The 15,448-nt window shown below is 49.8% G+C and overlaps 1 protein-coding gene across 2 annotated transcripts in view; it reads left to right on the top strand.

Moving 5' to 3' along the window:
• pitpnm3 (PITPNM family member 3) overlaps positions 1-15,448 on the top strand; it is a 137,237-nt gene that overhangs the window by 59,764 nt on the left and 62,025 nt on the right. Inside the window, exon 5 of one of the 2 annotated variants that reach the window (XM_031796225.1) lies at positions 1,588-1,808. In XM_031796225.1, coding sequence (XP_031652085.1) covers positions 1,588-1,808 — 221 coding nt within the window. Of the gene's footprint in view, positions 1-1,584; positions 1,809-15,448 lie in introns of both variants that reach the window. The other variant, XM_031796224.1, reaches the window with a different exon arrangement.

The raw sequence follows: 15,448 nt of genomic DNA, 5'->3' as shown, positions 1-15,448 counted from the left end.
TTAACAAATCAAAAACTGAAAAATTGGGCGTGCAAAATTATTCAGCCCCTTTACTTTCAGTGCAGCAAACTCTCCAGAAGTTCAGTGAGGATCTCTGAATGATCCAATGTTGACCTAAATGACTAATGATGATAAATACAATCCACCTGTGTGTAATCAAGTCTCCGTATAAATGCACCTGCACTGTGATAATCTCAGAGGTCCGTTAAAAGCGCAGAGAGCATCATGAAGAACAAGGAAAACACCAGGCAGGTCCGAGATACTGTTGTGAAGAAGTTTAAAGCCGGATTTGGATACAAGAAGATTTCCCAAGCTTTAAACATCCCAAGGAGCACTGTGCAAGCGATAATATTGAAATGGAAGGAGTATCAGACCACTGCAAATCTACCAAGACCTGGCCGTCCCTCTAAACTTTCAGCTCATACAAGGAGAAGACTGATCAGAGATGCAGCCAAGAGGCCCATGATCACTCTGGATGAACTGCAGAGATCTACAGCTGGTGGGAGACTCTGTCCATAGGACAACAATCAGTCGTGTATTGCACAAATCTGGCCTTTATGGAAGAAGAAAGCCATTTCTTAAAGATATCCATAAAAAGTGTTGTTTAAAGTTTGCCACAAGCCACCTGGGAGACACACCAAACATGTGGAAGAAGGTGCTCTGGTCAGATGAAACCAGAATTGAACTTTTTGGCAACAATGCAAAACGTTATGTTTGGCGTAAAAGCAACACAGCGCATCACCCTGAACACACCATCCCCACTGTCAAACATGGTGGTGGCAGCATCATGGTTTGGGCCTGCTTTTCTTCAGCAGGGACAGGGAAGATGGTTAAAATTGATGGGAAGATGGATGGAGCTAAATACAGGACCATTCTGGAAGAAAACCTGATGGAGTCTGCAAAAGACCTGAGACTGGGACAGAGATTTGTCTTCCAACAAGACAATGATCCAAAACATAATGCAAAATCTACAATGGAATGGTTCAAAAATAAACATATCCAGGTGTTAGAATGGCCAAGTCAAAGTCCAGACCTGAATCCAATCGAGAATCTGTGGAAAGAACTGAAAACTGCTGTTCACAAATGCTCTCCATCCAACCTCACTGAGCTCGAGCTGTTTTGCAAGGAGGAATGGGAAAAATTTCAGTCTCTCGATGTGCAAAACTGATAGAGACATACCCCAAGCGACTTACAGCTGTAATCGCAGCAAAAGGTGGCGCTACAAAGTATTAACTTAAGGGGGCTGAATCATTTTGCACGCGCAATTTTTCAGTTTTTGATTTGTTAAAAAAGTTTGAAATATCCAATAAATGTCGTTCCACTTCATGATTGTGTCCCACTTGTTGTTGATTCTTCACAAAAAAATACAGTTTTATATCTTTATGTTTGAAGCCTGAAATGTGGCAAAAGGTCGCAAAGTTCAAGGGGGCCGAATACTTTCGCAAGGCACTGTATGAATGCAGGTCCAGGAGTCTTGCCTTATACCACTAACCCACTTCTCCCTCCTCTCCCCTCACATCCTCCTCATCCTCACCTCTTTTCTTACTCTTCTTTGGTCATTCCTTCCTCTCCTCCACTTGGCAGAAGACCCAGTGTAAGACCCACGTGTTGCTGCTGGTGATGCATGGTGGGAACATCCTGGATACGGCAGGGGGAGACCCTGGCACCAAGGCTGGCGATGCCACCACGCTGTCCTCTGTGCTGGAGAAGGTGGCTCGTGCACACTTCCAGGCCGCAGCAGAACATGTGATGATCAAGCTAGTGGCCTGCCCAGCTGTGTGTGCCGAGGCCTTCTCCCTCGTCTCCAAGTGAGTCAATCACACAACACGTCAAGAGGAGGAAAAATATTGACATTCTTAATATTTCTTTATTTTTAGGATTATGAATTTTGCTTTCTGTTTGGCATTGAAGTGCAGTTTGTATTGGTCTTTCATCCCTTTCAGATTGCCTCAGCGCTGCCTCCCGTCGCTGAGCTGAATAGCTGAAGCACAGTGGAGAGTCATGATTGCTTTATAGCAGTAATAACTTGTGATATGTGGGATATATTTGATAGCATTTCCATTGAGGTGAATTCACCACCCAGCAGCGATTTGCCAGCGATTTAGTCTGACAGTCAGAATGACACTACACCGTTTAGGCATGTTTGTCATTTTTAAGGAGGCATAGCAGAATACCCAAGTGACCATTTCCAGTTCACACAAATTGGTCTCGGGAATCAAATGAGTCAACAGCGACGTCGGGCCAGAGATAACAGGCTGCCAATTCTGTTGAAGGTTAAATTGGAAAATATATATAGAGCAGGCAGCCGTTAAACAGATGTTGGGATGGTAATTAGCATGCCACTGACATTTCCCAGGCTTTCGAGGCATTTGGAAAATGAAACTCATAACCTTTTATCCTGCTCACTGTTTTTAATTGATCTACCATAGAAGCCACCTGAAGACACTAGCTCTATTCAGCTAACAGAGGAAGAAAGAGGAAATTGAATCCCAGAGTGACTTCAAATGACTGGTTTGAGTTGCATTAGTGTCCCGGTGCTGTTTGGGTGGCTTTGTTAATTATTGGGATCATAGTGTGTCATTTGATGACTCGCTATGGTCTTTACCCAATTGTTATTATTGGGCTCCTGTGTCTATCTGGTTGTAGCATAGAGGGAACTGAATTGAAGATGATACGTTTGAGGTATCAGTTACCTCCAGAATAAGCTGCTGCCCGCCTGTCAATGTTGATCAAAACATCAAAACATCTTCTACATGTACAGTAGTTACTGTAACTGTCTTGAAAGCAGATGATGATGGCTGCCTGCAAGTCTTCAATCACACATAAGCCTTAAAGAGGTTTTCACTCTCTTTGGATCCTCTTCTTTAAAGCACCTCTGTTAAGTAATGAAGACCTTGGGCAGGTGAAAACTAGAAGACTTTGTAGACTATCTTCAGTTTTTCCTGTTCTGAGGAGGAGGCAGAAGCAGCATCTCTCTGTTCTGTTCTGTTTTCGGGCGATTGTCGGCAGTAAATGTCAGGCTGCTGTCTGCACAGAGACTAATGTTTTCATGTTGTATTTAAAGCTGGCAGGCTTTCAGGGGGAATCATGTTTCAGCTTCCTACTCTATATGTTGTCTCTGGTAGAATGTCACTTTGTTTTGCACAGCTATTTTCCATTGATATGCCAGTGAAAATGTTTGTGTCTATATTTCCACTAGTTAGTATGTGTGGACTGGGAACCAGGAGACTGGGTTCTGAGGCTGCGTCCCAATTAGCAACTTATCCCCCACATAGTGCACTACTTTGATCAGCAGGGAATAGGGTGCCGTTTGGGATGCAAACTGAGTCGTCCGTCTGTCTGGGGCGGTGATTGGCGTTGGTGAGAGATAGAGACTGGAGGCGAGAGCTTAAATAGATGTAGTGTTGCCTCAGCAGCTGTCTTGACATCTTTCTGCCTGCCTCCCTGCACGGCAAAGCAACGGCCAGGGAAGGAACAACATCGCCCGGGACTCCGTGTGTGTGTGTGTGTGTGTGTGTGTGTGTGTGTGTGTGTGTGTGTGTGTGTGTGTGTGTGTGTGTGTGTGTGAGTTATTGCCACATTTCTAAATCGCTGCTCCATGTACACTCTTCGAAAAAAGGTGCTTTCTATACTGAACAAAAATATAAACACAACATGCAACAATTCCGAAGATTTTGCTGAGTTACAGTTTATACAGTTCATTTTCTAAGAGTGTATTCCTAGACGGGCACATACAAACACAAATACACGTGTGTGTGACCGCATAAACACACCCACACACATACAAGTGTGCACTGTGCATGCCCACACACACACACACACACACACACACACACACACACACACACACACACACACACACACACACACACATTAATTGATGCCACTGCCATTAAATTGTGTTTTTAGGCATGCCATTATAAACATCAGCCACAACAACATCCGAGGAATACAATGCAGAGGCGATGGTGGGAAAAGAGATTGCTGCTGTGCCGCTAATTCAATCTCCTGCTGGGATTTGACACTAGGGAGTGGATGGGCTCTAGCCTCTTAACGCGTCAAAGAGCAGCTCCAGTCTAAACAGGCCTCTGTGGAGGTCAGAGCGTGATTCCCTGTGTGTAGAACACAATGAGCTGGCGTGTTTGTGTTGTGTGTTTTTCTCCTGATAACCGGTGCTGTTCTCTTGGGTTGTGTCACAAATGGCACCCTATTCCCTACATAGGGCCCATAGCGTTAAAAGTGGTGCCCTATGTAGGGAATAGGGTTCCATTTAGGACACCACCTTCTTGGTGTCTGGGCAAGGCCCATGGTGATCCTGAGAGGCCCTGAGAGCTCATTATGGGCTTTCTCTCCTAATGAAGGGACCAGCCGCCACTGGCGAGCTGCTAGGTGTCAGGAGGAGAGCTGTAATGAGAGGCTTGAGTGGTGGAACACACACACCAAACACACACACACACACAGATACACAAGCACATAAGCGCTCTCATGCACACACACAGAATGAGGATGTGAACCAGTCAGTCTGACTCTTCACCATCGCACATCCAATTAACAAGTGACAACAAGTAAAGCACCTCAATGTATTTATTTTCCTGTGACACAACACATTTCCTCTGTGACAGTTGAAGATATACAAAACAGTGTCTACAGTTAAACTAATAAACAACTCAAACTCAAGTGATGTCTTAAAATGGCTTCCCTGATGGTGCTGGTCTTGTATTATTTTAGCTGAGGACAGGGACCGACAGGGAGTTTGACCTGACAGTGACCTAAGGACAGGGACCGACAGGGAGTTTGACCTGACAGTGACCTGAGGACAGGGACCGCCAGGGAGTTTGACCTGACAGTGATCTGAGGACAGGGACCGACAGGGAGTTTGACCTGACAGTGACCTTAGAACAGGGGCCGACAGGGAGTTTGACCTGACAGTGATCTGAGGACAGGGACCGACAGGGAGTTTGACCTGACAGTGACCTTAGAACAGGGGCCGACAGGGAGTTTGACCTGACAGTGATCTGAGGACAGGGACCGACAGGGAGTTTGACCTGACAGTGACCTGAGGACAGGGACCTACAGGGAGTTTGACCTGACAGTGACCTGAGGACAGGGACCGACAGGGAGTTTGACCTGACAGTGATCTGAGGACAGGGACCTACAGGGAGTTTGACCTGACAGTGACCTGAGGACAGGGACCGACAGGGAGTTTGACCTGAAGTGACCTGAGGACAAGGAGATACCACTCATTATTCTGTATATTCATAGCACACACAGCCAGAGAGCAGCAGCTCTCACTTCACTCCACACATCTTTGCCTAATTAAGCTCACCGTGAGCTGTGCCTCTGCATCTCCCCTGTCTCTCCGGCTGTCTCTCCGTCTGTCTCTGCCTCTCCCTCTGTCTCTCCTTCTGTCTCTCCTTCTGTCTCTGTCTCTGCCTCTCCTTCTGCCTCTCCTTCTGTCTCTCCTTCTGCCTCTCCTTCTGTCTCTGCCTCTCCTTCTGTCTCTGCCTCTCCTTCTGCCTCTCCTTCTGCCTCTCCTTCTGCCTCTCCTTCTGTCTCTCCTTCTGTCTCTGTCTCTCCTTCTGTTTCTTCTTCTGTCTCTGCCTCTCCTTCTGTCTCTCCGGCTGTCTCTCCTTCTGTCTCTGTCTCTCCTTCTGTCTCTGCCTCTCCTTCTGTCTCGCCCTCTGTCTCTGTCTCTCCTTCTGTCTCTGCCTCTCCTTCTGTCTCTCCGGCTGTCTCTCCTTCTATCTCTCCCTCTCCCTCTGTCTCTCCTTCTGTCTCTGCCTCTCCTTCTGCCTCTCCTTCCTGTCTCTCCTTCTGTCTCTTTCTCTCCTTCTGCCTCTCCTTCTGTCTCTGCCTCTCCTTCTGTCTCTCCTTCTGTCTCTCCTTCTATCTCTCCCTCTCCCTCTGTCTCTCCTTCTGTCTCTGCCTCTCCTTCTGCCTCTCTTTCTGTCTCTCCTTCTGTCTCTTTCTCTCCTTCTGCCTCTCCTTCTGTCTCTGCCTCTCCTTCTGTCTCTGTCTCTCCTTCTGTCTCTCCTTCTGTCTCTGTCTCTCCTTCTGTTTCTTCTTCTGTCTCTGCCTCTCATTCTGTCTCTGTCTCTCCTTCTGTCTCTGTCTCTCCTTCTGTCTCTGTCTCTCCTTCTGTTTCTTCTTCTGTCTCTGCCTCTCCTTCTGTCTCTGCCTCTCCTTCTGTCTCTGCCTCTCCTTCTGTATATGTCTCTGTCTCTCCTTCTGTCTCTCCTTCTGTCTCTGTCTCTGCCTCTCCTTCTGCCTCTCCTTCTGTCTCTCCTTCTGCCTCTCCTTCTGTCTCTGCCTCTCCTTCTGTCTCTGCCTCTCCTTCTGCCTCTCCTTCTGCCTCTCCTTCTGTCTCTCCTTCTGTCTCTGTCTCTCCTTCTGTTTCTTCTTCTGTCTCTGCCTCTCCTTCTGTCTCTCCGGCTGTCTCTCCTTCTGTCTCTGTCTCTCCTTCTGTCTCTGCCTCTCCTTCTGTCTCTCCTTCTGTCTCGCCCTCTGTCTCTGTCTCTCCTTCTGTCTCTGCCTCTCCTTCTGTCTCTCCGGCTGTCTCTCCTTCTATCTCTCCCTCTCCCTCTGTCTCTCCTTCTGTCTCTGCCTCTCCTTCTGCCTCTCCTTCCTGTCTCTCCTTCTGTCTCTTTCTCTCCTTCTGCCTCTCCTTCTGTCTCTGCCTCTCCTTCTGTCTCTCCTTCTGTCTCTCCTTCTATCTCTCCCTCTCCCTCTGTCTCTCCTTCTGTCTCTGCCTCTCCTTCTGCCTCTCTTTCTGTCTCTCCTTCTGTCTCTTTCTCTCCTTCTGCTCTCCTTCTGTCTCTGCCTCTCCTTCTGTCTCTGTCTCTCCTTCTGTCTCTCCTTCTGTCTCTGTCTCTCCTTCTGTTTCTTCTTCTGTCTCTGCCTCTCCTTCTGTCTCTGTCTCTCCTTCTGTCTCTCCTTCTGTCTCTGTCTCTCCTTCTGTTTCTTCTTCTGTCTCTGTCTCTCCTTCTGTCTCTGTCTCTCCTTCTGTTTCTTCTTCTTCTGTCTCTGCCTCTCCTTCTGTCTCTGCCTCTCCTTCTGTATATGTCTCTGTCTCTCCCTCTGTCTCTCCTTCTGTCTCTGCCTCTCCTTCTGTATATGTCTCTGTCTCTCCCTCTGTCTCTCCTTCTGTCTCTGTCTCTCCTTCTGTATATGTCTCTGTCTCTCCCTCTGTCTCTCCTTCTGTCTCTGTCTCTCCTTTTGCCTCTGTCTCTCCTTCTGTCTCTGCCTCTCCTTCTGTATATGTCTCTGTCTCTGTCTCTCCTTCCGTCTCTCCTTCTGTCTCTCCTTCTGTTTCTTCTTCTGTCTCTGCCTCTCCTTCTGTCTCTCCTTCTGCCTCTCCTTCTGTCTCTCCTTCTGTTTCTTCTTCTGTCTCTCCTTCTGTCTCTCCTTCTGTTTCTTCTTCTGTCTCTGCCTCTCCTTCTGTCTCTCCTTCTGTTTCTTCTTCTGTCTCTCCTTCTGCCTCTCCCTCTGTCTCTCCTTCTGTCTCTGTCTCTCCTTCTGTCTCTCCTTCTGTCTCTGTCTCTCCTTCTGTTTCTCCTTCTGTCTCTGCCTCTCCTTCTGTCTCTCCTTCTGTCTCTGCCTCTCCCTCTGTCTCTGCCTCTCCTTCTGTCTCTGCCACTCCTTCTGTCTCTCCTTCTGTCTCTGCCTCTCCTTCTGTCTCTGCCTCTCCTTCTGTCTCTGCCTCTCCTTCTGTCTCTGCCACTCCTTCTGTCCTTCCTTCTGTCTCTGCCTCTCCTTCTGTCTCTGCCACTCCTTCTGTCTCTCCTTCTGTCTCTGCCTCTCCTTCTGCCTCTCCTTCTGTCTCTCCTTCTGTCTCTGCCTCTCCTTCTGTCTCTCCTTCTGTTTCTTCTTCTGTCTCTCCTTCTGCCTCTCCCTCTGTCTCTCCTTCTGTCTCTCCTTCTGTCTCGGCCTCTCCTTCTGCCTCTCCTTCTGCCTCTCCTTCTGTTTCTCCTTCTGCCTCTCCTTCTGTTTCTCCTTCTGCCTCTCCTTCTGTTTCTCCTTCTGCCTCTCCTTCTGTTTCTCCTTCTGCCTCTCCTTCTGTTTCTCCTTCTGCCTCTCCTTCTGTCTCTCCTTCTGTTTCTTCTTCTGTCTCTCCTTCTGCCTCTCCCTCTGTCTCTCCTCTGTCTCTGTCTCTCCTTCTGTCTCTCCTTCTGTCTCTGTCTCTCCTTCTGTCTCTGCCTCTCCTTCTGTCTCTCCTTCTGTCTCTGCCTCTCCCTCTGTCTCTGCCACTCCTTCTGTCTCTCCTTCTGTCTCTGCCTCTCCTTCTGTTTCTCCTTCTGTCTCTGTCTCTCCTTCTGTCTCTGTCTCTCCTTCTGTCTCTGCCACTCCTTCTGTCTCTCCTTCTGTCTCTGCCTCTCCTTCTGTTTCTCCTTCTGTCTCTGTCTCTCCTTCTGTCTCTGCCTCTCCTTCTGTCTCTGCCTCTCCTTCTGTCTCTGCCTCTCCTTCTGTTTCTCCTTCTGTCTCTGCCTCTCCTTCTGTCTCTGCCTCTCCTTCTGTCTCTGCCTCTCCTTCTGTCTCTGCCTCTCCTTCTGTCTCTGCCTCTCCTTCTGTCTCTGCCTCTCCCTCTGTCTCTGCCTCTCCCTCTGTCTCTGCCTCTCCTTCTGTTTCTCCTTCTGTCTCTGTTTCTCCTTCTGTCTCTGCCTCTCCTTCTGTCTCTGCCTCTCCCTCTGTCTCTGCCTCTCCTTCTGTCTCTGCCTCTCCTTCTGTTTCTCCTTCTGTCTCTGCCTCTCCTTCTGTCTCTGCCTCTCCTTCTGTTTCTCCTTCTGTCTCTGTCTCTCCTTCTGTCTCTGTCTCTCCTTCTGTCTCTGCCTCTCCTTCTGTCTCTGCCACTCCTTCTGTCTCTCCTTCTGTCTCTGCCTCTCCTTCTGTTTCTCCTTCTGTCTCTGTCTCTCCTTCTGTCTCTGCCTCTCCCTCTGTCTCTGCCTCTCCTTCTGTCTCTGCCTCTCCTTCTGTCTCTGCCTCTCCTTCTGTCTCTGCCTCTCCTTCTGTCTCTGCCTCTCCTTCTGTCTCTGCCTCTCCCTCTGTCTCTCCTTCTGTCTCTGTCTCTCCTTTTGCCTCTGTCTCTCCTTCTGTCTCTGCCTCTCCTTCTGTATATGTCTCTGTCTCTGTCTCTCCTTCCGTCTCTCCTTCTGTCTCTCCTTCTGTTTCTTCTTCTGTCTCTCCTTCTGTCTCTGCCTCTCCTTCTGTCTCTCCTTCTGCCTCTCCTTCTGTCTCTCCTTCTGTTTCTTCTTCTGTCTCTCCTTCTGTCTCTCCTTCTGTCTCTCCTTCTGTCTCTGCCTCTCCTTCTGTCTCTGCCTCTCCTTCTGTCTCTGCCTCTCCTTCTGTCTCTGCCTCTCCTTCTGTCTCTGCCTCTCCTCTGTCTCTGCCTCTCCTTCTGTCTCTGCCTCTCCCTCTGTCCTCTGCCCTCTCCCTCTGTCTCTGCCTCTCCTTCTGTTTCTCCTTCTGTCTCTGTTTCTCCTTCTGTCTCTGCTCTCCTTCTGTCTCTGCCTCTCCCTCTGTCTCTGCCTCTCCTTCTGTCTCTGCCTCTCCTTCTGTTTCTCCTTCTGTCTCTGCCTCTCCTTCTGTCTCTGCCTCTCCTTCTGTTTTCTCCTTCTGTCTCTGTTTCTCCTTCTGTCTCTGTCTCTCCTTCTGTCTCTGCCTCTCCTTCTGTCTCTGCCACTCCTTCTGTCTCTCCTTCTGTCTCTGCCTCTCCTTCTGTTTCTCCTTCTGTCTCTGTCTCTCCTTCTGTCTCTGTCTCTCCTTCTGTTTCTTCTTCTGTCTCTGCCTCTCCTTCTGTCTCTCCGGCTGTCTCTCCTTCTGTCTCTGTCTCTCCTTCTGTCTCTGCCTCTCCTTCTGTCTCTCCTTCTGTCTCGCCCTCTGTCTCTGTCTCTCCTTCTGTCTCTGCCTCTCCTTCTGTCTCTCCGGCTGTCTCTCCTTCTATCTCTCCCTCTCCCTCTGTCTCTCCTTCTGTCTCTGCCTCTCCTTCTGCCTCTCCTTCCTGTCTCTCCTTCTGTCTCTTTCTCTCCTTCTGCCTCTCCTTCTGTCTCTGCCTCTCCTTCTGTCTCTCCTTCTGTCTCTCCTTCTATCTCTCCCTCTCCCTCTGTCTCTCCTTCTGTCTCTGCCTCTCCTTCTGCCTCTCTTTCTGTCTCTCCTTCTGTCTCTTTCTCTCCTTCTGCCTCTCCTTCTGTCTCTGCCTCTCCTTCTGTCTCTGTCTCTCCTTCTGTCTCTCCTTCTGTCTCTGTCTCTCCTTCTGTTTCTTCTTCTGTCTCTGCCTCTCATTCTGTCTCTGTCTCTCCTTCTGTCTCTGTCTCTCCTTCTGTCTCTGTCTCTCCTTCTGTTTCTTCTTCTGTCTCTGCCTCTCCTTCTGTCTCTGCCTCTCCTTCTGTCTCTGCCTCTCCTTCTGTATATGTCTCTGTCTCTCCTTCTGTCTCTGTCTCTCCTTCTGTATATGTCTCTGTCTCTCCCTCTGTCTCTCCTTCTGTCTCTGCCTCTCCTTCTGTATATGTCTCTGTCTCTCCCTCTGTCTCTCCTTCTGTATATGTCTCTGTCTCTCCCTCTGTCTCTCCTTCTGTCTCTGTCTCTCCTTTTGCCTCTGTCTCTCCTTCTGTCTCTGCCTCTCCTTCTGTATATGTCTCTGTCTCTGTCTCTCCTTCCGTCTCTCCTTCTGTCTCTCCTTCTGTTTTCTTCTTCTGTCTCTGCCTCTCCTTCTGTCTCTCCTTCTGCCTCTCCTTCTGTCCTCTCCTTCTGTTTCTTCTTCTGTCTCTCCTTCTGTCTCTCCTTCTGTTTCTTCTTCTGTCTCTGCCTCTCCTTCTGTCTCTCCTTCTGTTTCTTCTTCTGTCTCTCCTTCTGCCTCTCCCTCTGTCTCTCCTTCTGTCTCTGTCTCTCCTTCTGTCTCTCCTTCTGTCTCTGTCTCTCCTTCTGTTTCTCCTTCTGTCTCTGCCTCTCCTTCTGTCTCTCCTTCTGTCTCTGCCTCTCCCTCTGTCTCTGCCTCTCCTTCTATCTCTGCCACTCCTTCTGTCTCTCCTTCTGTCTCTGCCTCTCCTTCTGTCTCTGCCTCTCCTTCTGTCTCTGCTCTCCTTCTGTCTCTGCCACTCCTTCTGTCTCTCCTTCTGTCTCTGCCTATCCTTCTGTCTCTGCCACTCCTTCTGTCTCTCCTTCTGTCTCTGCCTCTCCTTCTGCCTCTCCTTCTGTCTCTCCTTCTGTCTCTGCCTCTCCTTCTGTCTCTCCTTCTGTTTCTTCTTCTGTCTCTCCTTCTGCCTCTCCCTCTGTCTCTCCTTCTGTCTCTCCTTCTGTCTCGGCCTCTCCTTCTGCTCTCCTTCTGCCTCTCCTTCTGTTTCTCCTTCTGCCTCTCCTTCTGTTTCTCCTTCTGCCTCTCCTTCTGTTTCTCCTTCTGCCTCTCCTTCTGTTTCTCCTTCTGCCTCTCCTTCTGTTTCTCCTTCTGCCTCTCCTTCTGTCTCTCCTTCTGTCTCGCCCTCTGTCTCTGTCTCTCCTTCTGTCTCTGCCTCTCCTTCTGTCTCTCCGGCTGTCTCTCCTTCTATCTCTCCCTCTCCCTCTGTCTCTCCTTCTGTCTCTGCCTCTCCTTCTGCCTCTCCTTCCTGTCTCTCCTTCTGTCTCTTTCTCTCCTTCTGCCTCTCCTTCTGTCTCTGCCTCTCCTTCTGTCTCTCCTTCTGTTCTCCTTCTATCTCTCCCTCTCCCTCTGTCTCTCCTTCTGTCTCTGCCTCTCCTTCTGCCTCTCTTTCTGTCTCTCCTTCTGTCTCTTTCTCTCCTTCTGCCTCTCCTTCTGTCTCTGCCTCTCCTTCTGTCTCTGTCTCTCCTTCTGTCTCTCCTTCTGTCTCTGTCTCTCCTTCTGTTTCTTCTTCTGTCTCTGCCTCTCATTCTGTCTCTGTCTCTCCTTCTGTCTCTGTCTCTCCTTCTGTCTCTGTCTCTCCTTCTGTTTCTTCTTCTGTCTCTGCCTCTCCTTCTGTCTCTGCCTCTCCTTCTGTATATGTCCTCTGTCTCTCCTTCTGTCTCTGTCTCTCCTTCTGTATATGTCTCTGTCTCTCCCTCTGTCTCTCCTTCTGTCTCTGCCTCTCCTTCTGTATATGTCTCTGTCTCTCCCTCTGTCTCTCCTTCTGTCTCTGTCTCTCCTTCTGTATATGTCTCTGTCTCTCCCTCTGTCTCTCCTTCTGTCTCTGTCTCTCCTTTTGCCTCTGTCTCTCCTTCTGTCTCTGCCTCTCCTTCTGTATATGTCTCTGTCTCTGTCTCTCCTTCCGTCTCTCCTTCTGTCTCTCCCTTCTGTTTCTTCTTCTGTCTCTGCCTCTCCTTCTGTCTCTCCTTCTGCCTCTCCTTCTGTCTCTCCTTCTGTTTCTTCTTCTGTCTCTCCTTCTGTCTCTCCTTCTGTTTCTTCTTCTGTCTCTGCCTCTCCTTCTGTCTCTCCTTCTGTTTCTTCTTCTGTCTCTCCTTCTGCCTCTCCCTCTGTCTCTCCTTCTGTCTCTGTCTCTCCTTCTGTCTCTCCTTCTGTCTCTGTCTCTCCTTCTGTTTCTCCTTCTGTCTCTGCCTCTCCTTCTGTCTCTCCTTCTGTCTCTGCCTCTCCCTCTGTCTCTGCCTCTCCTTCTGTCTCTGCCACTCCTTCTGTCTCTCCTTCTGTCTCTGCCTCTCCTTCTGTCTCTGCCTCTCCTTCTGTCTCTGCCTCTCCTTCTGTCTCTGCCACTCCTTCTGTCCTTCCTTCTGTCTCTGCCTCTCCTTCTGTCTCTGCCACTCCTTCTGTCTCTCCTTCTGTCTCTGCCTCTCCTTCTGCCTCTCCTTCTGTCTCTCCTTCTGTCTCTGCCTCTCCTTCTGTCTCTCTTCTGTTTCTTCTTCTGTCTCTCCTTCTGCCTCTCCCTCTGTCTCTCCTTCTGTCTCTCCTTCTGTCTCGGCCTCTCCTTCTGCCTCTCCTTCTGCCTCTCCTTCTGTTTCTCCTTCTGCCTCTCCTTCTGTTTCTCCTTCTGCCTCTCCTTCTGTTTCTCCTTCTGCCTCTCCTTCTGTTTCTCCTTCTGCCTCTCCTTCTGTTTCTCCTTCTGCCTCTCCTTCTGTCTCTCCTTCTGTTTCTTCTTCTGTCTCTCCTTCTGCCTCTCCCTCTGTCTCTCCTTCTGTCTCTGTCTCTCCTTCTGTCTCTCCTTCTGTCTCTGTCTCTCCTTCTGTCTCTGCCTCTCCTTCTGTCTCTCCTTCTGTCTCTGCCTCTCCCTCTGTCTCTGCCACTCCTTCTGTCTCTCCTTCTGTCTCTGCCTCTCCTTCTGTTTCTCCTTCTGTCTCTGTCTCTCCTTCTGTCTCTGTCTCTCCTTCTGTCTCTGCCACTCCTTCTGTCTCTCCTTCTGTCTCTGCCTCTCCTTCTGTTTCTCCTTCTGTCTCTGTCTCTCTTCTGTCTCTGCCTCTCCTTCTGTCTCTGCCTCTCCTTCTGTCCTCTGCCTCTCCTTCTGTTTCTCCTTCTGTCTCTGCCTCTCCTTCTATCTCTGCCTCTCCTTCTGTCTCTGCCTCTCCTTCTGTCTCTGCCTCTCCTTCTGTCTCTGCCTCTCCTTCTGTCTCTGCCTCTCCTTCTGTCTCTGCCTCTCCCTCTGTCTCTGCCTCTCCCTCTGTCTCTGCCTCTCCTTCTGTTTCTCCTTCTGTCTCTGTTTCTCCTTCTGTCTCTGCCTCTCCTTCTGTCTCTGCCTCTGTCTCTGCCTCTCCTTCTGTCTCTGCCTCTCCTTCTGTTTCTCCTTCTGTCTCTGCCTCTCCTTCTGTCTCTGCCTCTCCTTCTGTTTCTCCTTCTGTCTCTGTTTCTCCTTCTGTCTCTGTCTCTCCTTCTGTCTCTGCCTCTCCTTCTGTCTCTGCCACTCCTTCTGTCTCTCCTTCTGTCTCTGCCTCTCCTTCTGTTTCTCCTTCTGTCTCTGTCTCTCCTTCTGTCTCTGCCTCTCCCTCTGTCTCTGCCTCTCCTTCTGTCTCTGCCTCTCCTTCTGTCTCTGCCTCTCCTTCTGTCTCTGCCTCTCCTTCTGTCTCTGCCTCTCCTTCTGTCTCTGCCTCTCCCTCTGTCTCTCCTTCTGTCTCTGTCTCTCCTTTTGCCTCTGTCTCTCCTTCTGTCTCTGCCTCTCCTTCTGTATATGTCTCTGTCTCTGTCTCTCCTTCCGTCTCTCCTTCTGTCTCTCCTTCTGTTTCTTCTTCTGTCTCTGCCTCTCCTTCTGTCTCTCCTTCTGCCTCTCCTTCTGTCTCTCCTTCTGTTTCTTCTTCTGTCTCTCCTTCTGTCTCTCCTTCTGTCTCTGCCTCTCCTTCTGTCTCTGCCTCTCCTTCTGTCTCTGCCTCTCCTCTGTCTCTGCCTCTCCCTCTGTCTCTGCCTCTCCCTCTGTCTCTGCCTCTCCTTCTGTTTCTCCTTCTGTCTCTGTTTCTCCTTCTGTCTCTGCCTCTCCTTCTGTCTCTGCCTCTCCCTCTGTCTCTGCCTCTCCTTCTGTCTCTGCCTCTCCTTCTGTTTCTCCTTCTGTCTCTGCCTCTCCTTCTGTCTCTGCCTCTCCTTCTGTTTCTCCTTCTGTCTCTGTTTCTCCTTCTGTCTCTGTCTCTCCTTCTGTCTCTGCCTCTCCTTCTGTCTCTGCCACTCCTTCTGTCTCTCCTTCTGTCTCTGCCTCTCCTTCTGTTTCTCCTTCTGTCTCTGTCTCTCCTTCTGTCTCTGCCTCTCCCTCTGTCTCTGCTCTCCTTCTGTCCTCTGCCTCTCCTTCTGTCTCTGCCTCTCCTTCTGTCTCTGCCTCTCCTTCTGTCTCTGCCTCTCCTTCTGTCTCTGCCTCTCCCTCTGTCTCTCCTTCTGTCTCTGTCTCTCCTTTTGCCTCTGTCTCTCCTTCTGTCTCTGCCTCTCCTTCTGTATATGTCTCTGTCTCTGTCTCTCCTTCCGTCTCTCCTTCTGTCTCTCCTTCTGTTTCTTCTTCTGTCTCTGCCTCTCCTTCTGTCTCTCCGTCTGCCTCTCCTTCTGTCTCTCCTTCTGTTTCTTCTTCTGTCTCTCCTTCTGTCTCTGCCTCTCCTTCTGTCTCTCCTTCTGTTTCTTCTTCTGTCTCTCCTTCTGCCTCTCCCTCTGTCTCTCCTTCTGTCTCTGTCTCTCCTTCTGTCTCTCCTTCTGTCTCTCCTTCTGTCTCTGTCTCTCCTTCTGTTTCTCCTTCTGTCTCTGCCTCTCCTTCTGTCTCTGCCTCTCCCTCTGTCTCTGCCTCTCCTTCTGTCTCTGCCACTCCTTCTGTCTCTCCTTCTGTCTCTGCCTCTCCTTCTGTCTCTGCCTCTCCTTCTGTCTCTGCCACTCCTTCTGTCTCTCCTTCTGTCTCTGCCTCTCCTTCTGTCTCTGCCTCTCCTTCTGTCTCTGCCACTCCTTCTGTCTCTCCTTCTGTCTCTGCCTCTCCTTCTGTCTCTCCTTCTGTCTCTGCCTCTCCTTCTGCTCTCCTTCTGTTTCTCCTTCTGCCTCTCCTTCTGTTTCTCCTTCTGCCTTTCCTTC

Source organism: Oncorhynchus kisutch, linkage group LG18 (assembly GCF_002021735.2).
Source record: "Oncorhynchus kisutch isolate 150728-3 linkage group LG18, Okis_V2, whole genome shotgun sequence".
NCBI lineage: Eukaryota > Metazoa > Chordata > Actinopteri > Salmoniformes > Salmonidae > Oncorhynchus > Oncorhynchus kisutch.
Note: the sequence above shows the minus strand (reverse complement) of the source record. Positions and strands in the feature narration are given on the sequence as shown.